The 27,799-nt window shown below is 43.4% G+C and overlaps 1 protein-coding gene across 2 annotated transcripts in view; it reads left to right on the plus strand.

Moving 5' to 3' along the window:
- TECRL (trans-2,3-enoyl-CoA reductase like) overlaps nt 1-27,799 on the plus strand; it is a 1,221,034-nt gene that overhangs the window by 481,001 nt on the left and 712,234 nt on the right. For both annotated transcript variants that reach the window (XM_069626096.1, XM_069626097.1), the window contains one exon: nt 6,122-6,237. In XM_069626096.1, coding sequence (XP_069482197.1) covers nt 6,122-6,237 — 116 coding nt within the window. The remainder of the gene's footprint in view (nt 1-6,121; nt 6,238-27,799) is intronic.

The following is a 27,799-nucleotide window of genomic DNA, read 5'->3' on the forward strand; positions in this document are numbered from 1 at the left end:
GCATGTGCCATGGCACTGAGGAGGAGCCAGACCGGAGGAGGAGAAAGAGGTTGTGGAGAATATGATAAAGCCCCCCTGTCAACCTCACCCCGGGGAGCAGCGGAAGACAAAACTAGTTGGCTCCAACTTAAAGTTGAGGAGAACCCCAAACTGGTTTTCTCCACCACCAAGGAGAGGGCCTGTTTGTCCGATATTCCTGCAACAACCTAGGAGTCCCACATGAGGAGTATCCTTTACACAGGATAAGAATAAGAGAGAGTCTTTGGCCGTGCGAATGTGAGTGACTAAGAGGATTGAGACCCTGAAAAGTGAACTCTTATGGACTAGTTCATTGAAGGTTCCACTTGTTGATTGTGGATAGGTATTATCGGTACACCATGCTTTTCTTGGATTCCATCAGAATAAGGAAAGGAGAAGATGTCCTGACAATTCAAAGGAGGACATTATGTTTTTTTCACTGTTCAGCATTCCAAAGAGCATTGTTTGGAAATCGATCATAACCTTGGATCCTTTAAGGGGGTGTGTGCTAGAAAGCAGACATTATGAAGCCAGCAACAGCGAGCAGGGGGAGGTATTGCGATGAAATAATGTTGTTTTCTTCCCATGTCCTTGGTGGAGAATCACTACAAAAGTCTATTTAAAACCATGAACCAGGCTTGGTCTTGTCTGCTGACCCATGCCCATGATATGCAATAAGGCTAGGTGGTCTTGAACCGTACAAATTCCCTTTAGAACCAAGTTTCAGAGTTTAGCTCTCATGTTAGTGAGAGCAGAGCAGCTGTGCCTCTTTCTACGGTATCTTGGAATGTTTAGGTGTACCTTGCTGCTGGGTCTTAATGGTCATAAAGGGTAGTATGGTTTTATTTTCCCTTTGACGAATTCAGCTCAATAACCATGAAGGGTGGCTTGGGTGTTGCAAAGGGCGTTTAAGTGTATTCTTGTATTGACTAGTCGCCAGTGGATAGTTTGCAATGCTAGTGTGATTTAGACTGTTCAGTCGATTTTAGTAGCGTTCTTGCAGCTGTGTTTTGAATTATTTGCAATTTGTTTAGTAGGTGATCTTGGATTCTTGGTAGGACCAAGTACATGACTGTGATGGCCCTGTGTGGGAAGGAGAGGAAGTGCATTATCCAAACTGATTGTTTGCAGGTGACAAAAACACTTTTTGAGCGTGGCGTTGATTTGCAGGTCCAAGTTTACTTTGCTGTGCATCCGGATTGCCTGTTCTTGACGACATTTGATGTCTCTGGACAATCATCCTGCCTGTGCCTGTATGAGGTAACACTTCACCAGCGCAGATCACCATTCCCGTTTTGTGGGGGACTGATTTTAATTGGCAATATATATCCTGCTGTGCACTTTATCACACTGTAATAGTGAACACAGTAAAACAATTTCTAAAAATGATGAGTCAGAAATTCCATGAGTAATGTTACTCAACAAATTAAAAAGAATCAAAATACGGCAAAGCGAGTATTGAATGTTAGCCTTTAGGTTCCTCTTTGCAGTTATGTAATGCTATTCCAGGCTGTTTTGTGCACGTGTCATAGTTGTCAATATTCTGAGGTGTAGGTTGCCATTTTTAGGGGGGACAGAACTCAGAGATGCTGTCTGATGCAGGGCCGGTGATACCACTAGGCAAGGTTAGGCGCTTGCCTATAGGGTGAAAATGTTAGAGCTGCAAATGCAGCCGAAGGCAATAACCACTTATACATTTTTCATAAACATAGATTTATTATTCTCTCTTGAGTCGTCTCGACTACTTGAAGGCGGCACTCTCAGCACTGTCTGCAGCAGCAGGCACCGTGAGTTTCAGGTCGAGTGTGGGCGTGGTCATGGTGCTGTGCCATGCACAGGGCATCAGGCCGCACCTGCGCTTTAGCATCGCACATGCCCTCGTAAGGCTTGTGCAAATGTTCTTCCTCTTCTGGACCATCTCTAGCCTGCCCGGCACTAGCTGCAGCCTGCTGCCGTAGGCTCTGCGTGGCAGTCCTGCCTGAGAGAGACTCAGAAACATGCACATGGCGGTGAGGTGCCATATTGTTTTGTAATTGTTCTGCCTCTGGATCTCGGGGGTGGCAATAGCCAACATGGGTAGAGTAGAGAAAGAGCAAATTGGAACTGGTGAAAGTTCGTCGATTGCAGGCTGACAGTGCTCATCTACCTCTTACATCCAGTTGACATTAACCAAATCCAAAACCCCAGAACTCATTTTAGTTTCATTGAATGAGGGTGCAACGTGCAGGACTAGAAAAACATTGCTATTCCATGGAGTTACTTGCCTTGGCCTTCTATTTATGATCGGGTGAGAATGAGGGAGATGTTTACCCTTGTACATTCAACCTCCCTCCGGTCTGACCCCCACATACCTTCAATGACGGATCAAATATGTCCTCTGCTTTAGGCCCTGTCAACGAGTCTTCTCTTTGTCAGGGCTCAACTTCCCTACAACACACCCAAACAAGGCTGTCAACGTGTGTGGGTTTTCTGTGTAACTGGCACTAGCAGCTGGGGTTTTAACTATCACTCAGCTGGTTTACACTTCGGATGATGTTGAGTGCAGCTTAACCCCTGTATCTTGATCAATAAGGAGTTTGCAATGGAAACGCACCCACTGACAGTTACATTAATTTGGAAATGCACTTGGATAGGTTTGCGGGAAATCACACTGAACCCCTAAGAGTTTTTCTTTCACCTGTGCATATGATTGGCTTTAGAGGGCAGTGATTACATGCTACATTTTACAACTTTGGCTAGACAATATAGAGTGGCCAGGAATTCTGTTCATAATGCGGGCTTTTTGCAAGTCGTCTTACTTGTCCAGCATTGTGCAGAACTAGCTAACACAGCATTTCCTATCAGAGATTTAAGCAGGGATAGGTAGTTAAAAAAATCTGCCGTGCTTTTTATACACCATTGGTGCGTGATGGGGTAAGAATAAAAGCAGTGTGAAATATCTAGGCATGCGGATAAACTCTAATATAAATGATGGCTCATGGATCATTGAAATCAGGAGGAAATGTCATCAACTTGCCAACCAAGCGTTTCTTATAAACAAAACATTTGGAAGGTTTTCGCTCATTCAAGGTCGAAACTTTTACCAAAAAAAGGTTTCTCCAATCCTAACGTACGGAGCTGAAAATACGCTGGGATGTCCCGATACCTTATGGGCTACATTGAAGAACACGTTTTGGTCCAAAGCATTGAGTCTGCCAAAGGGGCTGTCCACGGCATGTATAAGATATGAATTGGCACTAACCTCATTGCATGGTAGAATTTGTTGGAATCTCTTGTCTTTTTTTCGTAAAACACAGAAACGCGAGAACATTCCGCAGTTTCAGATCCTACATGATATATCTTCCGAGGGTCATACCATGGTAGCAATGTGGGCCAAACGCTGTGAAGACCTCCTTGTGGAATTTGATATTACCATAGAAACTTTGCATGACAATCCGGATGCTGCAAAGTTAAAAATCTGGCATGCTGACTGGGCGGTGACATGCGCTCAAAGATCTGATAAGTCATTGATGGCTGATGTACCGACTGAAGCAAGGGCATTTAATGTCCCACAAAGGTACATAGGCCTGTTCCCGAGTGCAAACGCAAGGAGAGTGTTCATGCTGTTCAGACTGAAAGCCTTCAAAACTAAAGAGCGGCTCAAAGTATGGGATCGTAATGCATCCTTAGACACAGCATGTAGGCTATGTGCACGTGTGGTGGAGACCCTTAAACATTTGGTATTGTTCTGTAGCAAATTGAGAGACGTGCGATCAATCCATCTGGGCTCATGGGCCGGGGACCACCCTTCACTATGCGCCGACGAATGGTGGGAGAAAATGTTCAACGGGATCGACATGAAGTTGATACTCCCACTCACATCTTTCTTAACCGTGATTGAGAACTTGTTGAAACCGGACTTACCTCAATCTTAATGACTGGGTTGTTAGAAAGATGTAACAGTTGATTTGGGTTTTAGCAGGATTGGGTTTACTCAATGAATTATGTGCAGGAATTGATGCTTGTAACAAAAAAAACTTTGTAAAGGTTTGTTTTTAAACCAATAAAAATAAAAAAAATAAAAAAGTAAAAGAAACAAATAATTGTGTACACGTGTGTTGTGAGTGTGCTGTAAAGAAGGGAGAAAGAGTGTATACATGTATGCATGTGTGTGTGTGTGTGTGTGTGTGTGTGCACGTGTCTAAGCAAGAGAGAATGTGAGTGTACGTGTGTACGCATGTAAGAGAGCCTTCCATGCAAGTGAGTCAGAGAGAGTGTGAGTGTGTGTTACTTACACTGTGTGTGTTAGGGTAGCCGTAGCCAACCATTCTGAACTGAAGCTTACACAAAAGAAGGGCAGTTGCCTCAGTGCTGGTAGAAAGCAGCGAAGCTTTATTGTTCGTTAGACTTTGAACACAACATTAAATGGTGGCTCAGCAAATTGGAAGAATTTATATTTGTCTGGAGCAATGGGGCAGAACTCCCCTGCAGGCACTTACATCCTTTTCTTCAAAGCAGTCACAAGTCTTTTTTCTATAGAGCACCTTTCAAAGGGCTTGTACTTGCTGGATAGTTTTCATACTCAAGCCAGTCTTGTGGAGACAGCTTTACTATTGGTCAGTTCAGGACACCAGGGATAGGGCTGGGACCATTACTGAAACCACTGTTTCTTCTTTATGTGACACAGTGGAGTTGTTTAAATCACATTTATTCCGGGGCTGGAGTGAGGATGCTGCGGGGGGAGTGCGAGTGGGGTTGTGCCACTCTCCGGCCATGTCCCTCTTAACTTCTCAATCTTGATCCAATCGATGACCTGGAGTGGGGGACACCACTCTGTCAGTTTGCCCAGGGTGGCAACATTCCTTGCACCGGCCCTGGTCTGATGTTAGTAGCTGATCGATTCAGATTTATTTACCTTTGTACTGTGGGATTTTCAACATTATTAATCTCCTGGCTGCAGATCTCAACTGCAAAGACCAGGGCTGAATGAGTTGCCTATGTTTTTACATGGCTTAACTTTATAGCTCTGATTATGCCATTCCATCTCCATGAGCACAGGTCACTGCATCCATTCATTCATTTATGATCCCTCACTTTCTGATACATCTCAGTGTCTTAAGGTTACTACTGATACTGTTCTTAAATTCACCAGAAATTGAGTGTGCCTGTGATTCATCTTTACATCTTCAAAATACCTGCTCAAAAAGTGTTTTGTGAAACCACCGAAGAGAACATTTCATATACATTGTAGTAAAATGCATATTTTGTTGTCCTGCCTGACAATAATTGTGGGTGCTAAGATGCCAGAACTGCCTGCATTGGTTTACCTTAGACAGTATCTAACCATTTCTATGAAGCCCCTCACTTACTGGGGCATCCCCTGGCAGGACACATCCAAATATAGGCAGTGTGCAAAGAAATGTTACACATTTAAGTAAAACGAAATCTAATTAAACCTCAAAATGAAGGTCACTAAAGCACTTCTGTGGATACCTGACCTAACCTGCCCACACAGTTCACTCACAAGTTTAATAATGTGTTGACACGGCGGTCATTCTGAAAGTGCTTGGGAAGAGGAAGGGGGGAAGAGTATAGGACCCTTAAGGTGTTTGCCTCACTTGTGGTCTGCCATTCCTGTCACATGTGACCTGGAGTCAAGCCAAATATGTGTCTAAAGCAAGGCTTCAGCCTGCATTAAGTTTCCCGCCATTTTTGCTTGATAGGAAAACGGATTACACATTTGAGGTGAGGCAAAGTGGAAGCGTAGTGTGCAAGGTTCTGTGCACCATGTACAGTGCTTTAAAACAAACTCCCAGGCTAGTCATGTGGGAATCATGCATGTATAATACCGCTGAACGAATGTGAGAGACTTTACATCAGCGCACCATAAAGGGTGGCTAATATACCATATTGAAGGTCTGAGGGATTGGTATTGTATAATCAGTTCATAATAATATCATATGCGTTGAGATCATTTTTTTATCTGCTGGTCACTAATATACAATATAAATTGTCCAGTATGTGCATACATGTTCACATGTACCTATATAAAAAAATGTCCTTGTTCCTAGAGCTACACATGACTAACTCATACATCGTCTAACCTAATGCATCTTTTCCATAGGTGTTCCTGTCAGAATACTCTGGACCCCTCTTAATATACCTGCTATTTTATGTTCGGGTGTCGGGCATTTACGACATTGAAGAAAGTAATGAAACCTTCCGTCACCCGGTGGTGCAGTAAGTATTCAACAATTAATGTAATCATGTTTTTATTAAGTAGAATAGAAAATGCACCTTCTTACCGAGGTACATCACAGGTAAGTATATCGTTTTATAGACTATAGAAATGGGCCCTGAGTGAGGTCACAGAGACTCAGGAGAAGATTCTCAAAACGTTTTTGGGAGCAAATCTGAGATGTTCAATAAATGCTTATCAAATGACTGTCCGGATTTAGTGTTCTCTCTCCCTTAGGGTTTGTATGACCTTGCTCAATTGTGTTTGATAAATGTTTACTTACCTGGGTAAAGGCACCAACCAGGCGTGCGTCTTTATTAATTGTTCAATAAATGCTCCACAAATATATGCGCCTGATTTTCAGATGTGATGTGCACATCTTAGAGATGCACCATTTGACAAAAGGAGCACATGATGAGTGCAAAAGCTGGGAGGAAAGTATTATAAATCTACCTCATTGAGCATGCAGATGGGAGTGTCCACCAAAAAATGCACCAAAAATCTAACGCAAAACATGGGCCCTTGTTTGCAGCAAGCAGTGCACAGACCACTTTGCTAGCTACCAACACAAAGGAGAAAGTTCCCTAATACGTTGAGCCAATGGTCCCAGACAGTGGGTGATATACACATCCCCACCCCCAATGCAAGTGCATGCCCCAGACCACCACCCAAGGGAAGAGCGGCTTGAAATATGTATCCTATAACCAACAACTCACAGTATCAGCTGCCAATGTCAATGTGGCCAGCACATGGAAGATGAGCAGCCATGCAGGCCATCATTACCAGACACCACCAAACATGCAATTGTTCATAGAAATGGCAGGCCAATATGCATCTCTCCACCATTTGTTGTTGAGAGCTTCATCAACCCACCCATTTAATAGTCTGGGAACGTAGGCCCATGATGTGCTGGCAGTGCAGAACATATCACGCATATAGGACTGCGCTGGTGACATCATCCATTTCCCAACTACAATGATGAAAGTACCAGGATCAGGAAGGGCACTAATCACACATCTGAGATGCAAATTAAACTTGTCTTTTTGCAACCTCAGGCAGACTGTGTACCGACATGAAAAGATCAGTTATGGTGCCCAAGTCCCCAGGCCACCACAGTGAAGCTCACACACACACACAGACAATTAAAAGGCACATTACCACCCAATCAATCTATGCCATATAATAGTGCCTCAGCTGCTGTAGGGTGTAGTGGCAAGTCCCCTGAAGGCAAGTTTGTGAAAAGGAGGACACAGGTGACTCAGAAGGTGGGAGGGTCTTTCCTCACCAGGCGCAACGTTTAGTGAGTGTAAGGGTGAATGTGTTAACTAGAGTGTAGGTCTACAAAGAGCAGAGTAGTTGGACATACTTTTCTAATCTTTACTCAGCTAAGATGCATTCAAGGGAATGGGCTAGACCCATAACAAGATGGATCGGAGTCAGCTTACAACTGATTGGTAAGGAGTTGCACCAGTGATATAGCATGAAATGCTATATCACTAGTGAATTCACATATCTGAGGTGTGAACAGGCTCTGCATGTCATTCACGTCAACACACATGAATGCTAATGCAGAGGGCATGATTAACTAGTTGTTGTGCCCATCTACCCACCTTCTGGTTTTCACTTGCCATCGCCACCTGTTGGCAACCTGTGTGGAAGCTGTGAGGGCACAAACATCTGGTATTGGCACTTTGCATACATCCGCTGATACAATCAGACATGTTTGCAAGCTATAACAGTCTCAGCTTTGGAATCACATGCTAAGGAAATCTCTTTAAGGTGTGACGTGTCGATACAAGCACATTCCTGTCATTCTGTTTGGTAGGGTGTACAATTTGAGGGCGTGGTTAATGTGTGAGGGACACAACATCATCTCCCAAACCAATGGCATTCTGCTCGACTGTATATGGTGTATGAAGACATGAGATACAGTGGTTACATCTGTATAATGCCCACGCACATCGCATGTACATGCACACAAACAGGCCATGTGCCATTCGCATTGTACACCTAGCCGTGTTGCAGCTGTCTCTGTTCCCCCAACACCAACCACTGCTACTGCGTGGATAATGCCAGCCACTACCTTCTCATTGGATTCAATGTGTTGCCACATAATGGTCCTCCACATGTAACCCCGCCATGAGCGCACATCTCTGCCTGCTTATTCTCTTTCATCTTCCTGAGAGCGACACCCAACCCGTTGACATTCACTGTCACTTTGGCCCAGATCGCCATCCTCACTGCAGGATGGACTGCTGTCCTTCTGTGCTTTATAGGGTGGCTGAGTGCCCATCATGAATGTAACCATGTCATCTACCTCATATACAGTAAGGCTTTTGACCTGTCACTCTTCTTTACCTTCGTTAGAAGGTATTCTGCTAGTGGAATGCCATGTTCATCAGCAGGATGTATCTGGATGCAAAGCTGGGGCCTTCCAATGTCCTCTGCTGCGTTTCTATGACACTTCATACTTTGCTCCAGTTTCTAAAGGCATTTGTGCATGTTTTTCTGCATCTAACACGATGCACTTCATGTGTCTGCCATCATTAACCTAAAAAAATGGTGCATCTGTTATGATGCACTGCTTTTTGTGATGCAAAGTCATGTGCCTACCACCAAACTCTTAAACCTTCAAATTGCAAGGGATATGTCTGTCCCTTACATATCATCAAACTCTGTCTCTCAACTGTGACCCCTATCATTACAGACTTTGGTAATGCCTACTTAAGGGCATGCACTGTCAACAGCTGTATCAAATCAGCCTGGATCACGCCACTCCCTAAAGAAACCCTCTCTGGACCGCAACATGCCGACCAACTACCAACATGTCACTACTGTGCCCTTCCTACTCAAGATACTAGATCGCATTGCTTATGCACAAGTACAACAATTCCTAGAGCATCACCTCCTACTTGGAGCCAGACAGTCTGGATGCCAACCCAAACACAGCACCAAAACTGCCCTACTCGACCTTCAAATACAGTTAGATTGGATTCGAGACACTGGCTCCACCTCTTTGACCTATCGGCTGCCTTCGACCTGGTAGATTATGACACACTCTATCAGTACCTCAATTCCTATTTCCACTTCTCCATGGAAGCTATCACCTAGTTCAAATCCTTTCTCGGTGATTGCACCTCAAGAGTTTCCATAGATAACCCACCCCATCTCAGTCCCCCGTGGTGTCCCCCAAGGATCTTGCCACTACCCCACTCTGTACAACACCTACACCAAACAGATCTTTGACATCCTTGTCTCTCTTGGCATCATTTACACAAACTACACAGATGATACTCAAATCCTCATCCTTATCTCAGGCAACTACATCAAGGATTCTACCACCATAAACAAAATCTTCAATGGTAATCAAAATTGGATGGCCACACACAACCTTTGTCTCAACAATGAGAAAACAGAGCTACTCACTGCTGGCTCGTCCAAGCACCTTAAGTGCCTGGACACCATCTGTTGCTCTTTCCACATCGATAGTGTCACTATCCTCGACTTCAAACAAGATGAAAACCTCAGGGTTTACCTTGACGCCGAGCTCACCATGTTGAAGCACATCAACGACCTTGCCTCCTCAACAGCCTAAAGATCCAAACTCATATCTTTGAGCAGGAAGTTTCTCGATACCAAAAACTGCCTCACTCTATCGAGAGCCCTCACACTCAGTAAACTTGATTACTGCAATGTCCTTCTCAAAGGCATGTCAGCTTCCAATCTCTCTAAACTCCAACTACTACAAATTAAAGCCCTGCTCGCAGCCCTGAGGCTGTGCTACCTTGAACACATCACAGCAGCACACTGTGACTCACATTTTCTACGCATCAAAGCCCGGATTGACTTTAAGACACTATCGATTGCCCGCCGGTGCATCCACAACAAAGCCCCTGTCTACCTGAGCAACACCATCACAAGGAAATAACAGAAGCGACTCCTTCAATCGTCCAGCAGCATCTCTCTGTCCAATCACACGTCAAACTTGTCAGAGCAGGTGGCCATAGTTTCACTGTCACCGCGCCCACCCTTTGGAACTCGTTACCAACAACCATTAGGAATTAACCTTCCTATGCAACATTCAAGAGACTGCTAAAAACCTGTTCATTTGACAAGTACGACTAACCTCTCTAGCCGGGCTAAACTATTGACTCAGATCCTACTTTTGGGTAGATACCTTTCCACCAGACTGCATCTCTTGGTGCTTGAATATATATTAATATGTTCTTACTTACTGTGTTGTGTTGTCTCTACATCTTTTTCTGGTACAAACGCCATACCTCAGGGTATGGCCGTTACAAAAATGCTATAAATAAAAATTAAAAATAAGCATTTGTGCCAGCACTATATTGCTCATGAGACACAATGAGCCAGGCAAATACTCACTGTTTGAGATGTACCTTTACTTGACCACTTGCACTAGGGGCTTTTTTTCAGTATTTATTTGTGGATTGGAGGGCGTAATCAGATGTGCAACGGCGTAAGTGCATCTTTGAACTATTGCTCATCTCATTAGGATGCAACTATTTTTGAGAACCTGCCCCTATATGTTCACAGTATATTAACAATGGGTCTGTATAGAGTTGGACTATTTCCCATAACCGCAGTTAATGTTTTATGTATGAAACACCTTGAATTCTAAATCAAGAAAAATATGTAACTGTGTTTTTCCAAGAAGTTTTTGTGAGTGAGAGTGCATTCAAAGTCAATGCAATGTGTTCCTGCATCATATGTTACATTCTTATGACTCCCATTACAATACCTCATAGCCAATTCATGCCCCAAAGGTCACCCCTGCCATAAGGCCAACCCCTTCTCCCAAGACTATTCCTGCTCAGAGCCCCCATCCCTTATTTGAGGACCATTGTTGTTCCTGATTTGTGACTCTTTTCTGCTGTGTCTGTGCTCTGCTGTCTATCCATGCTACAGGGCCAATGCCAGGCCCTTCCCCGAAGGTACTTCCTTACCTTATTGACCACCCCTGCTCTCGTGCCCTTGATTGACACATAGTTTCCTATCCCGAGGATAATAGCTGATTTATGACCCATACTTTCTCCTAGACTGCGTCCTGCTCTTAAGCCCTCACTCATTGGTGGCCTATCCCTGCCCAAGGCTCTCCCCTACCTCAATACCCCTCCCTTATCATCAGCCAGGATGCAGTTTAGAAGTGGGAAGTGATAGTAAAAAAAAGTGGACGTTTTGGCTGCTGGTCTGGTTGTGTAATAGCCTAGATAAAAAAAAAAACGTAAACATTCCCTGGAAAAATGTTAGTTGAAGAGGCATTACAATTACAATGAATAAATGCACTTAATATGGCCAGTTGGCTTTTCAACCACAACACTCACTTGCTCCCAGACATACATTGCCCATGATATCACATATGACACCAAATATAACATCAGGCCATAAATTAACTCACTGTCATTGATTTCTTCATTTCTTTTAAGTCAAATCTGACCTGCCATCTGTACCTTTGCGCCTTCATTCCCGTGGGCCTAGTGCGCATTATAAATGCCCAAATAAATTAATAAATAAACTGATGACTTATAATATTATCACACGTGTCCTCATGAAAGCAATTAGTAAGGCCAAACTCCAGGGGCACTAGTTAAATGGTGTGCCCTGCAACAATGCTTAATGCACAATACCAATGACCAGAGTACTCTCTATTCTCTGGTCATGCATTGCAGACATGACCTGTTGGTCCTATTTCGACACTTGTCCCCTAAGGGCATGTTGTAGTATCAGTACCAGAGTAACCACAGTGAATGGCATGATACCTTGTCTTGCTAGTATGGCACCAGATGCATGTCTATTGCCAGGATCCAGGTACAGATCCATCCTCAGTGGAGTACCCACAGGCCTCCAGCCATGCTCTGCGGGTACCGTGCATCAGTCTTGTGCTGGATCAACAACCTACACATCTTGGCAAATCACTCATTCTGATCAGGGATTGACCTGCAGCCATGCCCTGGTGCTGATGATTCCAGTTGTGTTGACGTATGTAAGGGTAAAGTGTGATGTCATGAACAGTGCATGAGGTGTAGGTTATGGTTGCGTTGGTAGGCATGACTGCCAAATGTCTGTTTTATTAGGTTGTACATTGCAGCCATGGACCAGATTTAATAAAAAGTATGAATACATGGCACACTGGTCCCTACAAAAAGACTTTGGAATTCCTTGTACCTAATAAATGACAGGACTTGAGTAGCAGACATTTGTGAGGAATTAGTATTTGTACATGCCAAACAAGCACAACATTTGGCATGGTATCCTAGCATCCAACTACCAACTGGAGGAACACCCACACACCCCCCTCCAAAATGGATTTGCCCTGCACCACAGGCACCTATATCCAACAAGGAAATGGCCTAGCCCGCCTACACTGTACCCATCACCACCCCATTCCTTGTCCTACTCCCTTCTCAACAAGACTGTGCCTCAACCACCATCCAACACACCATACGAAACAATCCAAGCGTTCACAGCTCAAACCCCACCGACACAGACTAGGAACTCACAAACAAGCTGCAAAACTTCCCAGAAATATCAGTTGAGGCTTTCGTCAAACTGGTAAACCAAAGCAACAAATCAGGCTCTCCTGAAGACCCTTGCCCCCCGGACATATACAAAACTATTCTCAAACAAGGAACCCCCATGGAATACCACAGGAATCTCCTCAACCTCTCAATCTCAACAGGCAAAGTACCGCAGGCCTTCAAATCGGCTTACATCAAGCCACTACTTAAAGACACAACAGGAAACGTGGAGGACCCATATAACTACAGACCCATCTCCAACATACCCTACATAGCCAAACTGCTAGAAACGTACGTCTACCAAATAACCCAAGAATTCATAGAAGAGCATTGCCTACTAGACCAGGCACAAGTTGGCTTCAGACCTATGAGAGGAACAGAATCGGCTCTCCTCTCAATATGGGACGACCTAAAAACAAATGCAGACTCAGACAATAGCACCGCCCTGATTCTCCTTGATCTGTCTGCAGCCTTCGACACCGTCAACCATGCCATCCTCATAAAGAGATTAGAAGGACTAGGGATAACGGACACTGCCCTACTATGGATCAAATCCTTCCTAACAAACAGAACAGAAACAATATGGATGAAATCTTGTAAATCCAAACCCAGAGTCTCCACGTGCGGAGTACCACAAGGATCATCCTTCTCCCCACTTCTATTCAACATCTACATGTACGTATTAATCAAACGCATCAAAAAACACGGCCTCACATGCTACAACTACGCCGACGATACTCAAATAATCTTCAACATACAAGACACCCGAGAAGAAAACACCACACTAGAGAATTGCCTTCGAGACATATTCAACTGGATGAACCTCAACCATCTCAAACTCAACCCAGGCAAAACAGAGATAATGATTGTTTCAAAAAAGGGAGGAGACATCAACTACATCCCTTGGCCAAGAGAGCTCGGCACCACACCAGAACCATCATCAACTGTAAAAAACCTAGGGGTCCTGATGGATAACAACCTCACCCTGGAGCCACAAGTAAACTCGGTAATCAAGAAATGTTTCTTCCTCCTGCGAGCAGCAAAAAGGATCCTACCGTTACTGTCGTTCGCCAACAAAACACTTACCATCATCGCTCTGATCATGTCCAGAGTAGACTATGCCAATAGCCTATACCTGGGCATGCCCGAACGACTGCTAAAAAAACTGCAACGCATACAAAATGCAGCAGCCAGACTTCTCCTCAAGCTACCCAGAAGAGAACAAATCACACCCGCGCTAAAAATATTACACTGGCTACCGCTGAAACAGTGAATAAAGTTCAAAGCCATGTGCATCACGCACAGAGCAATACACAAACAAGGCACAGAATTCCTAAGCACCAAACTACGCCTACATCAACCGACAAGAACACTAAGATCAAGCACCGACATACGCCTGGAACCAAAACCCTACAACAGGAAAAAACTCGGAGGATCGTCTTTCTCTCACCAGGCACCCAAAACTTGGAACGACCTACCTAAGAATATACGGAATACAACAAACCACCTAGCATTCAGGAAACTCCTCAAATCATGGCTCTTCAAAGCGTAACCACTATGGAGATGCACCGGAATGCCCATACGCTAAAACAATGATGAAAATAACTCCAACCTCGGCATCCTCAAATTGGACAAACACTCAAGTCAAAGAACCAACCACTCGACAGAGCATAAGACATCATGGAAATAGCCGCAAAGGAAGGCTACAGAGACTGACCACACAACTAGACCCAGACGAAACCTAGACCTAGACTCTCCCGCTCGTACACACCGGACAAACACACCCAGACCGGCAGACGCATCTAGATAGACGTTGGCCCATGTCGCATGTAGATAGAATTGATTGAAGGATAACACGCCCGCGCCTAGAAAAACGTGAATGCCAGCTTGTGCCACACTCAAAGCCGTGAACACCAGCCTGCGTGGCGTTCGGATAGAGTTGTGAACGTTAGCTTGCCCACATCTGGACCGATCTCTAAACACTAGCCTGCGCCGCGGCTAGATAAAAGTGTGAATGTTGGCATGATCACACCTGTATGGAGCCCTAATCATTGGCCTGCGCCGCGTCTAGATGGGAATGTGAGGGCCGACAAGTGCCACACTCCCCAGAACTGCGAGTGCTAGCATTGGTAAAGGTCAGATAACCCACTAACCAATAAGCTCAAACTCTGCATACTTATCTCACTCAAAAACTCACACAACCATCTCTCGCACAACAAACCGCACGCACTTCACAACACTGCAACAACACATAAACCAGATCAACAGCACACGCGGACTGACTCCGATCCGATACCTGCACCAAAGCTCAGCACCCGGTGTATACTGAGTTGAAGCTGCCAACAGCACACCACTCCTCTCACTATCCTACTCCCTTCTTCAACCTACTAACCCATCCCACCTTTATCGTTTGCAGATCCGCCTGAGCCCCTGGGGACCAATTCCGTTGTTGACAGTGCGCGGTACAAATACCTTTAACATTTAACATTTAACATTTCCCCATCATCCCACCTCCTATTAACATCTCTCTCACAAAAAGCTTGACTAGAAAACAATCCCACATTAAGGACCCCCCCACTAACTGCACTGCCTCCAGACGAACCCACAAGACTTTACCGTCTTTCCACAAGAACATGCCAGAGACCTGCCTATGATACATAAAATATCTATCCCCACCACCACCAACTCTGCCACTCCACCTGCTCATTCACAAAATGACTCCAAACTCCATAAAGTTACCTCCAGTCAGGCCTCTATCAGCATGAATACAACTGCATTAAAAGGGGCACTCATCAACGCCAGATCCATCACTGCGCATGCCCTGGATATCTCTGACGTTATCACATCCAATGACCTTGACTTCTTAGCTGTCACAGAAAGTTGGCTGCACTCAGCCTCAGGCCCTCAGCTCTCCCTAGCTATCCCAGAGGGTTACACTATCTTTAGAAAAGATAGAGATACTTCAAGAGGAGGTGGAGTAGCCATATTAGCTAAGGACACTCTAAACACAAGTATCACCTCTGACTTACCCTTTAGTGCAGGTGAACTCATCACTTTAAAAATATCCATTACACCCTCCTGCACACTCACTCACCACATTATCTACAGGCCCCCAGGTGCCATCTCCACCTTTGAAGACGAAATTGCTACACTCTTGGTACACAACATGAAACCTCACTCCAAAGCAATTATTATGTGCGATTTCAACTTAGGTTTAAATGACCCATCAGACCCCCACGCAGACCTCCTTGACAAATCTATAGAAGACCAAGGGTTCACCCAAAGGATTAATACCCCAATGCACGAAAAAGGAGGTACCTTGGATTGGATAGCGCACATTAACTGTACCACCAACATACAATCCAATAACCCCATGCCTTGGTCAGACCACTACACCATAATCTTCACTACCACCATTATCACTAAAAACCGGAACCTTCCACTACCAGCACTTACGGCCGCCTCCAGAAATGCTAAAAATATCAATAAAGATAATATGCTACCGCTCCTATTACCTTTCCTAGACTCGATGCATCTAGACAAAGACCCATCAAATCGCCAACCTTAGCAAACAAAAGCCTCTTTCAGGCAGCAGCTAATAATTACAAAAAAGAAATCTACAACCATAGAATATCCAACGCTCTGTCTAACACCAGAGAACCTTTCACCATTCTCCGTGAACTAGAATCTCCAGCACCGACTCCTGATCATACTGTCAAAAATGAACAATGGTGCTCTAACATTCAAAATGCCCTAGCAAACAAAATCACAACACTTCAACAAAAAATGGAACAAAAAAAATCTAAACTCTGCCTCAACCAAACCCAGCATTCTGCGCCTCCCTCCGTGGAGACCAATACATTTTCATTCTAACCACTTTCCATTTCCGACACTATCAATATTATCAAAAGTCTAAAACCTTCTAGATGCAAAGGTGACATCTGCCCGGCAACCTTGGTAAAAGAATGTGCATCAGAATTTGCACCCTTTATCACCAGTCTCATTAATAGCTTATTTGCCTCGAACTCAGTATCGAGTGACCTAAAAACAGCCTGGGTTCTACCACTACTCAAAAAACAAACTCTAGACCCAAACATCCCTACCAACTTCCGCCTCATTACTACTGTACTATTTTTATTAAAACTACTTGATCGTGCAGCCTATCTGCAGATCCACAAACATCTGTAAGACAATAACCTCTTGGGCCTAAGACAATCAAGCTTCAGAACAGGTCACGGAGACTGCCTTACTAGAATTGAAAACACAAATGGATCAATACAAAGACAAAGGGGAACTATGCATCCTCCGTCTCTTAGATCTCTCCGCAGCCTTCGATCTGGTCAATCACGATATTCTCTTCCAACACCTCAAGACCGCTTCCCTATTCTCTACAGATGCCATTAAATGGATTCAATCATTTCTCACCAATCGAACCATGAGAGTCTTCTCAGACAGGTCTGTTTCCGTGACCTGTGTTGTACCGCAAAGCTCCTGCGTGTCACCTACACTATATAATGCTTCCACTAAGCTCATATTCAACAAACTAGATAATATGGGTATCACGTATACAAACTATGCAGATGATATGACACCGACTCTAAAAACCTAAATAAGATATACTTTGCCATCCAGGCCTGGATGGCGCTTATTGAATTGTGTCTTAACGACGATGAGACTGAGCTAATCCTCATTGGAAACAAAGCTAAACTCAGCAACCTTCCTCAGTCATACAAATCTTTCAGCATCGATGGTAACACCATCCCAGTTGCCAATGAAATAAAAACACTGGGGGTGTATATTGACTCTTCTCTCACCTTAAATAGACAGGGCAACGCAGTAGTCTCATCAGCAGCCTTCACTGCCAAATTGGTAAGAGCCAGCAGACCATTCCTCTCCTCAGATGACTCTATCACACTGGCCAGAGCCTTGATATTATCCAGGATCGACTACTGCAACTCACTTCTTGCAGGAACAAGCTTAAGAAATATCAAAAAACTACAGGTGGTTCAAAACAACGCCATTAGAGCAGCCTTAAATATTCCGAGACACAAACATATTTCCACCATCAGGAGGTAGATCCACTGGCTCCCTATGCAGGACAGAATCAATTTCAAAATCCTCACGCTCACTCATAAATGCATTGCAAACATGGCAACCTTATACCTTAGTAAACTTATCTGCAAAGTCCAATCTAACACACCTACCTGCTCTCCCTACACCAACTGGCTTTTCATCCCTAAGTACAGAAGATAGAAAGCTGGGGGCTCAAGCTTCTCCTCAATAGCCCCGAAATTGTGGAATGCCCTCCCTACCTACCTTCTGGTCATTCAGAAAAAACCTAAAAACCCTATTTTTCAAGTCAGATCTACCCCAGTAGCCTCTCAAGCCTTGACTCAATGCCCATACTAACTGCGTATATAATTATTTGTATGCAATGTTCAAATTGACCGTTGACCCAAATCTGTATTTTCCGTGTACATAAATGCTTATTATGTAATGTGCAAACATATAACTGTGCAGCTCTGATACTATGTTCCAAAAACCTGTAACCATTTTCTTAAGCTTTCTGCGTCTTGGTGCCTTTGGGCTTTGAGCGCTCTACAAGTGAATAAATAAATGTTAGAATATTCATAGTACAATGTGTTTTGTTCTGACAAGGCGACACTAGGGCCAAATGATTGACAAGTATTCTAATGCTGGTGCTATCATTTTAAAATGGAAACATATGAATATTCACATATCGATCGTCAAAATAGTGCATGACAGCACAATCATAAGTGTGTGATTAGGATGAATTAAGACCAACTCCCATGGTTTAGGCTAGTGGATGGGATGGGGAGAGCAGGGCTCATCCGCTCTGTGAGGGGGAACCCAGAGGAGCTATATGGTGGATCTGCAGGCTCTACAGTCCATCCCCATCCTCCTGTGCTTAAACCAACTAGTGACCATTGACCATTTAATTAGCTGTAAGAACATGTTCCATGAACACGACACAAAAGCCAGGCAATATGTGGACCCATGACTGCAGGTGTCTGAGAACCCCATAGCATGGAAGGAAAGGAGTGGTTTTCAGAGAGATTCCAGTCCACAAGCAGGCCCACACATAATATCATGGGCTGTGATTGCCAGTGCTTGCAGTGCCCCATGTGAAGCATGAACTGTATGCCTTAGCCATCCATACAAGCAAGAGGACCTTGGTGTTGCTAGGTAGCCCAGACAGCTGAGACTTTGACTCTGAATCCAAGATGGCAGCAGAACATAAAATAACCTTGGCCCAGGGATCAGTGTTAACCCTGGCCCCAAAGGTGCTTTAACTTAAGAAAGTGTGCATACCTTGTCACAAACACCAATTGCAGTACATTCTTGAACTTCCCACACACATGAAGATCATTATGCAATTACGCATTACCTGGCCCATCATGCAGGGAGTTAAAAAGGAGCGGTATCTACAGCTAGGTGCAGAAGCCAGGAGTAGGGCTTGTTAGGTGGAGGTAATGCAGTGAGGAGAAGAGATGTGGAGGGAAAAGAGGAAAGGTGGAGGCTAGGAGACAGTTGAGAACTGAGGAGAAGGAGGAGGCAGTTTAGAACATGGTGGACCTTCGATGAGGAGAGAAAAAATAGAGGAGAGGTGAAGATAATGGAGGAGGAAGGTAGAAGTGGTAAGGAGGATCAGATGGAGCAAAAAGAAAATAAGAAAGGCAATAAGAGAAAGGGCTGGCCAAAACCGATGGTCCTGGAGATGCTCCTAAGTTGGTTGGTGCTCAGCACCCAGGGAAATACCCAACATCCGACAAAAAATAAGGTAAGCCTGAGGAACACCATGACCCAATAAAATCCCTAAGGGGTTGGCACTTGTTCAATGTTTAGATGACCCAAGGCACAAGGTGCGGTGGTGTCAGGTTTTGACGGAGCAGAAGAGTAGGAGTGTGAAATCCTGAGGCGTTTTATAGAAGCCAAGAAAGTCACCATACCAAGGACTTACATGCAGGATGATAAAATCAGGCACAACATCATGGTCGGTTATACAGGACTGGAAATAGCCCATTATATTACACAATTTAGCATCTCAATACCCCAGTCGCTTATTTTAGCAGGCAAAATGTTCAGCCAATCAGAATTCTATGCCCCACACATAACATTGGAGCAGGTGGAATCAACAACCTGAAAAACAAGAACAAAACATGCTCAATGCAAAGTACAAAGAGACCCACATTGGAGGAAAAAAGGTCATAGTATAATAAACTATAAACCGTACAGCAACAAAATCCATGCACATTCACCCATCCTGCCTGTAAATACCAATGGACCTCAGATTTGTGGATCATGTTATGTTATGCTATGTTGATTTTTGCTGTTCACCGATACCACCCAAGGGAAGTCCCTTGCACTCAAGTGGCTCTGCAAGAAAGAGGACAGGGTTGGTTAGTGAGGGAAGAATGATAGGATAGGTCCAGAACCAGGAGAAACTGGCATTTGTCTGTGTGCAGATGGTAGGTTGCGTGCACTGGCTTGTTGTATCCATACGGGTAAAGTCCAATGCCTGGGATGTTTTCTGGGTTGCTGTTTGTTGTGTTGGGGTGTGTCTGTGTGTTTTATGTTTAGATTGACCAGTGTTTAAGGTTGTGCACCCTGGCTTCAGGTGTCCATGCGGGTAAGGTCCAGTGTCTGGGTTTGTTTGTTGTAAGTGTGTGTTGCTTGTATTGGGTGTGTGTTAGGGTATAGGTTGGCTAGCCTAGTGGATGTGTATAGTGTTTGGGTGGTGCTTTTGAGGAAGTATAAGCAGGGTGCTTAGTGCTTTGGCTACTCGCCAAGTTCTTCTATGTGGCTGATCTACACAGTTCTATCTGTTGTGACAAATGACTAATATCCATAATTCTATCGAAGTGTGAAACATTGTTAATCTTCTCAATTCTATCTAAAATATGACCCACGGCTAAACTTCACAATTCTATCTAAGTGTGATGCATGGTTAATCTTCTCAATTCTATGTAACATAAATAAAGTAAAGCAGAATGCTAGAAAAATAAAATACAACACACAACATATTTCCCAAAACGAGATACACAACTGACTGTCCAATCACACAGACATGCCCTGCATGAACCCAACCCTGCAAATCCAGATACATTTATATAGTGATAGCCATACCTAATATAGGTTTTGTATTCATATCAACAAAACACTTATACACACACGCACACACGCACATAGATACTCTCTATTTTACATCCAATACACATACACACATTAAAATGTACTTATTTTCAGTTTATTTGCCAACATATCTACCATGTGGATTATGCTTAAATACCCTAGCATCAACATTGAGGCTGTAAAGTCAAACACATGCACTTAATGCAAGAATATGTAAAGGGCCCAAAAGCAGTCAGGTATGTACACTGTAACAAACATACAACTCATTTACCAACACACAGACACATACTCCATCACAAATCAGGCATAAAACTTCACTCATGCAAATGACTACTCACCCGCCTCATCACCATGCCCCTTTTAAAAACAAACCACCCAGTAAAAACAACTCACACAATACACAATTACAGAAAATTCCAAAACAAATGGAAACATCACAGCACATGCTAACTAATGAAAGGGAATGCACATAGCCACTCCACTCTCAGTCACTAACACCCCACCAAAACACAACATACTATTAATTTGAACCACAGTTAGTATTCTTAGTACTGTTTATCATTTTCAATGGAATTCCCTACAACTCAGAAACAACACTGCAAACACATGTCATGGTTTTAAAGTGCATCAAAAGGACAGCTGAAAACCTGTTACTGACACAGAATCCTTAAAGTCACAATCTTAGCACTTACGCAGTCCCCACAAAAACAAAATATCATGTAATAAAAGTATTAACAGCTAGTTTGCGTGAATCCGTTGAACATAATACAAATGACCTAGAAACACATGCGCATCACACGGTCTAACGGCATTAACAAGTGAGTGTAAACATCACACCACTTACACAGGAATCAATTCTTGTGCACCTTGAAAAAGGTGAGGATTACAATTTATTTTGAAGCTACACTGTCTTCAATGAGTCAGCAAAATTATACTTCTGGTGGACCAGGGATAGCAACCACTGATAAGACACTGACTCAAAGCTCTACCACTTAAAGAGACCGACCCAACGCTTAAACTTCTGCAACGGTGCTTGTCGGAAGCGGCCAAGCATATAGTTTGTGGTGCGGCTTGATGAGTGTAGGGACGCTGTAAGGTCCTTTCTTCATGACTCTCGCAGAAGCAAGGCAGGTCGAGACAGCAGTGCAAACGTGGTATCCTGCTCTGCGTTGTTATCATTTGTATACCGAACTGCGCTCTGAGCTCTTAGCAGCGACTGGTGGGCACCAAGGCAAGTGGTCCAGTGAAACATGTGGCGTTAGTCTCCTATTTGGGTGGGGGCTGTGCCTGGGCCTGGGTGATGGCTCAGCTAGTGGCCATTAGCACAGGCTTTGATTACAAATGTAGGCAAGGTAAGGCTAGTAAGGTGCAGTTGCTGCTCAGTAATTGCCGGGGCTCCTTTTAAACAAGACCCTTTCAACTGAGCGTCATTCTGTTTCATGCTATTGGTTTACATTTGTAGGTATTCATTCCCTTAATGTTAAATGCTGGCTAAACTGTAGTGGAGTGTCTTGTGCTGCAGTGTCCTGGGAGCTTTCATTCCAATAAATGAGTTTTCAGCCTTAACAATCATCTTCCTGCGTGAGAGTTTACAGTTAGCAATCAGCAGCCTCCAAGTGGCTGGACACCCATAACTTTATCTAAAGATGCCAGAACAGTTGGAATTTCAATCTCAGACTAGGGTGTCCCAGGGCTGATGGAAGTGGTCCCTTTTATAAGGTGAAAAAGATTTAAGGATATACTGCGATAAGTGCACTTTCTGCAGTAGACTTTGCACGGTGGACCTGGGTGTACCTTGCTTTGTGCACTTTCTCTCTCCTTGACCCTCACCTTGGAGTAGCCATGAACACCTGGGCTGTGAATCAATCTACGGAGTGTCTTTCTTTTGTGTTTACTATTGACATACGGTGCCACCAGGAAGAGGAAGCAGAGTATTTAACCGCCTGTCCGCAGGAAGCACACAAAGTAATGAAGTGTCGAAGTGCAGCAGTGCAGTTTCTGCAGTTCCTGTGGGTGATGCTTCTGGCTCTCTGTCAGGGGCAAGTCTGTTTTTTTTTTTGTAATGACAATGTATGCACTAAGGAGCAAAGTCAATGGTCCAGGGGGGGCCCAAGTTTGAATGACGGCATTGTAGAGGTAGTATTTGGATAAATGACTTTATCAGTACCTGCCTCTAAGTTATGTCGGAGTAAATCTCTTTCATCTATTGTGGAGGGGAATAATGTCAAGAAGATGACAGTTTATTTCCAAAACCAGTGTGCAATCTTGATCCCCCAGAGGTACTGCAGAGTAGGGATGATGAGAGCCTGGCTGCAGCAATGCCCTAATGCAGATCTTATGTCCGATATTTCGTTCTTAGCACTCATACTGTCTCACAAACTCATTAGTTGGTTGCTTGATTCAAGGCTTCATTTAAGCACACCTATTGATGGCAGAGAAGACATTCACAGGGCCCAGTAGCCTACAAACTCTCAAGGCTTAAATAGTAGTCCTCTTTCCTGTGGTGAGGCTAACTCTGCGTTTCCTGTTGCCCATGTGCACAGGAGCACCTTACATGCAGCTAATGGACTGCCTTTTGAGAATCAGTCGAACCTCATGAAAGATGCTGTTTGGTTTTTAACTTTATTTCTAAAGTCGTGGGGTATAGGTTATGATAGCCTCAATTCAGAAGTTAGGGAAGTTCAGTTGGTTTTGAAAGATCTTTGTGCAAACATTTGTTTTATTGAGCGCTTTGTTACAGCCTGCAACAAAAACTGAAGTAGGTGTCTTGTATAGCTAACCGTGGTCCAAGGCAATTAACCAGAAGGTAACTGGTTATCCAGCCTTCTCCTCCAGATAAGGTGGTACAGTGTCGACGTCTTCCTTCCCCGGTTATTGACCTGGCTGGGCAGGATGATGGCTTGGGTGAGTCCACAGCAATTGTCATTTTAGATTTATGCCGGACATCGGTGGCAAATCCAATGTTGCATGATCTCTGTGGGGAAGAGGCTAGGGTGCTCTTACTACAAGTTCCATCTGTGGCTGTTGTGGAATGGGAGGGTTCCCATGACGGTGGAACTACAGGCAATGGTCGTGAAGATGGTACAAATGCCACAGGTACTTGGGTCTCTGATGAGGTAGCCTGGGGAACAGCAAAAAAACAGAAAGAGTGAAAGCAATTAATGTTTCCAAAAAACGGTGGTTCACCGAAATATCTACGTAGGCTGAACATACATGCTGTCATCTCAAGATGAAGGTACTGGGTTTGGTTTATGTGCTGTGCCTGAGACTTTGTCAAGACATTCAAAGAGACCAGTTGAGAAAGAGTTGTCTCACTTTGCCCGTCCATTGACTTCTATAGCAAATGAGAACAGTCATGAGGGCTCGATAATACTGTTTTTAAGCAAACCCTGCCCACAGATACCAGGTGGAGGAACTTTGGATTATGCTGCACCTGAGGAGGATGCCAACTCTCCGGGGGCCATGGAAGAGGTTTCCATGTATTCACTGGATGCTACACCCCGTCTAACAGAAGGGCTCAGTTTGGCGTCAATGATGGACAACCCCTTGACAATACTTAAAATGAATTTGTCACCCGTGGGAAAAGCTGAGCGGCATTGGCCGTCTGGTGTAATTAAGAAGCCCTGTGGAGATAGTTTTGTTTCGAATCCCTCCTGCTCTGATCAAAAAGGAATTTTTGGGCTCCTGGTGCTGAAACTGATTGTTTATCCGAATGACTCTGTGACATTGAATAGAGCAAATATTTTGAATATGATTGCTAATGTGCCAGTTCTTAGCAATGTTTATTCCAGAAACATCGCCCTGGTTAAGTTCCCCGTATCTGCTAGGACTTATATTGTTATTTTACATATTAAATCTAGAAGTATTTAGGATTTATTGTTGAGTGAAGCAGATGCCCTAAAAACTGTGGGTTATTAATTATTCAAATGGTCGACCCTTTTTTGGGGAAATAATTAAGCAGGGAAATTGTACTGGGCTTTATGGGAAGGATCACGAGGTGGCTCATCAGTCTGTTAGGACAGTGGGGATGCAGAGAGAAGATGGTACTTTGTGCTCAAAGGCTAATGATTGGCAACAGCTTCCGAGTTGTCCTTTGAATGATCAAACGGAAAGAGGCTTTAGATTTCAGATATGGGAGTCAGTGGTAAATATTGCTTCAGTAGAGGTCATAAACATCTGCTTATGGCTGGCAGGGACATGGCTTTACTAAAATAAAATTACAGGTAATTAATTTACAGGACATTTGGCTGAAGGATGCTCCAGTCCTTGATGACTATCAGGTCTAACTGCAGGCCGCTATACAAGGCCCAATCGGAAAGCCATCAGGGGGTTTATTGACAGCTGTTAAGTGCAAGATGGGCTGGTCTATCACTCCGATTATTACGGAGCATCTGGGCATCCTTGCCATTTCTCTGTCTTTGGATCACAAGGTTTGTGGAGGGATCAATGAACTATTATTGACCAATCTGTACTTAAATCTTTTTACACTCTATGAAAACAGATTTTATTTCCTGTGTCGAAGAACCTTTATATGAATGGCTGAGTGAGGGTAAAGATTCTAATATAGTTCTTCTTGGTGAATTGATTTGCTATTGTGGGAATGGTTCTGATTTCTGTTACATATGAATACTTATTTTAAGGGGCCTAAGGTCCCTGATGCGGATAGTTGGATCAAATTACTGAGGGCCTGTGGGGTTGCCTGCCCTACTGTACATTATAGACACCTTCTCTCCAGGTTATGAGCCAGACTGGATCCTCTTGGAAGGCCTTGTCTGGCGCAAGGTATTACGCCTCCGTAAACGTTTGCGGCCCCTGTCATCCTTTATGAGTTAGGTCTTCTATCTATGAAGGCTTGTTTTGAATGGAAGTCCTTTTCTTCGTTTTAGAATGATTAGATTTCCCCAGGAGAATTCTCTTTACTCTAAGCTGCATACTCATTTGATGTATAAATCCTCTCAATTTTTGGGTTGGGTGAATAGTAGTATTCTGTCTGTGTTAACGGGTTTGGATAGATCTCTGGAGGTATTGGATGGGGAACCTTTACAAGTGAAAAGGGCAGCATAAGAGAGGGTCTGTATTCAAACCAGTGAGGCGGCAGGAAAGTATATCTTATTCCGTAGTATCACACAAATGATAAAGTCCATCTCGGCTCCTGAACTATATATATCCAGAGGCTTACCTCCCCTTTGAGGAGAAGGAAATTCATTCGATTTCATATGAAATTGCTCCCCACCCAAGAGATTGAAGGAACTAGGAATGGTATTGTGAGAGGGCGTAGGTACTGTAGGTTTTGTGCCGATACAAACTGGAAAACCTACTCTTAAGCTGTCCACAGACATTGGCAATTAGGTCCAGATATTTGATCCTTTTTAAAACACTACAGGCTCTTTGACCAAGAATCACTTTGACCTCAGATTCTAGAAAGAAGATCAGTCACTTTGAACCTGGCAGTTATTCGCTGCATTGAAGAGATTCTGGCACCCTTTGTATGAATTTGTGGGAATATTACTGGAGAGTTTTGAATTTGTTATGATTGTCTGTGTTATTATTGTGTATTGTATAATCTGGATCGGATTTTGTATGTTTTATTCAGCTTCTTGTATATTTAGGATGTTTTACTGAATTGTTTTTACGTGGCAATAATGTTTTATGTGTTCATTGATTTGTTTAAGGTTTCTCTGTTAAACCGTAAACACAATAAAAAAAACAACACCAAAAACATACTGCTGCAAAGGGATCTGCTAAATTGCACATTTACAAACAACGGAAAAACATAATCAACAATAAACCCAACTGTAAAACTCAATTCATCTTTCATTAGAGAAACAATACAGACAATGAGAGACAGGGCACATAAAAGGGAGAAACATAATTTAAAAAGTTTTGAAAGTCTCATAAAACACACCATCACCATCACTCCAATAAACAGAAAAGACATAGCATTGTAGGATTTTATTAAAAAGAAAACGTGGTAGTAAATGAGTACAATACTAGTAAACAGTGCTAAAATCAACAGCGCAGTACGTTCTCAATTAACAACATGAAATGGAGTTAGAAGCATTATTATGCAAACAAACAGAAATGGTGGTTAATACGTGTAAAAATAAATACAATATTTCCAATAAAATATCACATCGCAGTACGTGTCTAAACAGTGTCCAGTCATTGTAGTTCACATGGGGAGGAGCTGGCTATATCAGGAGAACAGAGAACAAGCAAAGCCACTAACAACAGAAGACCATCACATAAAACAGACAACTCCACAATAAGAGCTACAGAAGCCTGAAATACCTGCAAAACTCGAAAAAGCTGAGTCTCAAACCACTAGTGACATCTGGGAACTGGCTACAGACATAAACATTGCAATGTGTGGTAAGTGGACCCTCTCCATTTCATTGAGAATATGAGGAACACATTAAATAAATGAAAATGTTCTTAAAAGGTGGTAAACAAACATTACTTTGTACTTTTATCATAGAGCCCATGTCAAAGCACAGACACAGCAAAGGGACCTGTTCACGAAAAAAGTTTGAGAAACACAATACTCACAAGTCACAAGTCAATATTCACAAGTCGAAGGCATATAACATCCAGCATGCCAGTAAGTACCAAACTTCATCTCTACTAAAAATGCAAAAATACTAAAACATGCAAATCTACTTACTTGCACACACCAAATAAGAACGGTGTTAAAAGAAAAGCTTAACTTTGTGCATGTTATTGACATCTTAAATACTGGCCCACAATCAATCTATCCTTTCCGACCTACAAGCCCTTTGCCCTGGCGATTATTTTTCTTGCATTGCTGAACAATCTAAAGGGAAACTTACATCACCTGAACACTCTCTATGGGGTGATGTGAGAAGGAAAC

Source organism: Ambystoma mexicanum, chromosome 6p (genome assembly GCF_040938575.1).
Source record: "Ambystoma mexicanum isolate Mex_15411 chromosome 6p, UKY_AmexF1_1, whole genome shotgun sequence".
Classification (NCBI taxonomy): domain Eukaryota; kingdom Metazoa; phylum Chordata; class Amphibia; order Caudata; family Ambystomatidae; genus Ambystoma; species Ambystoma mexicanum.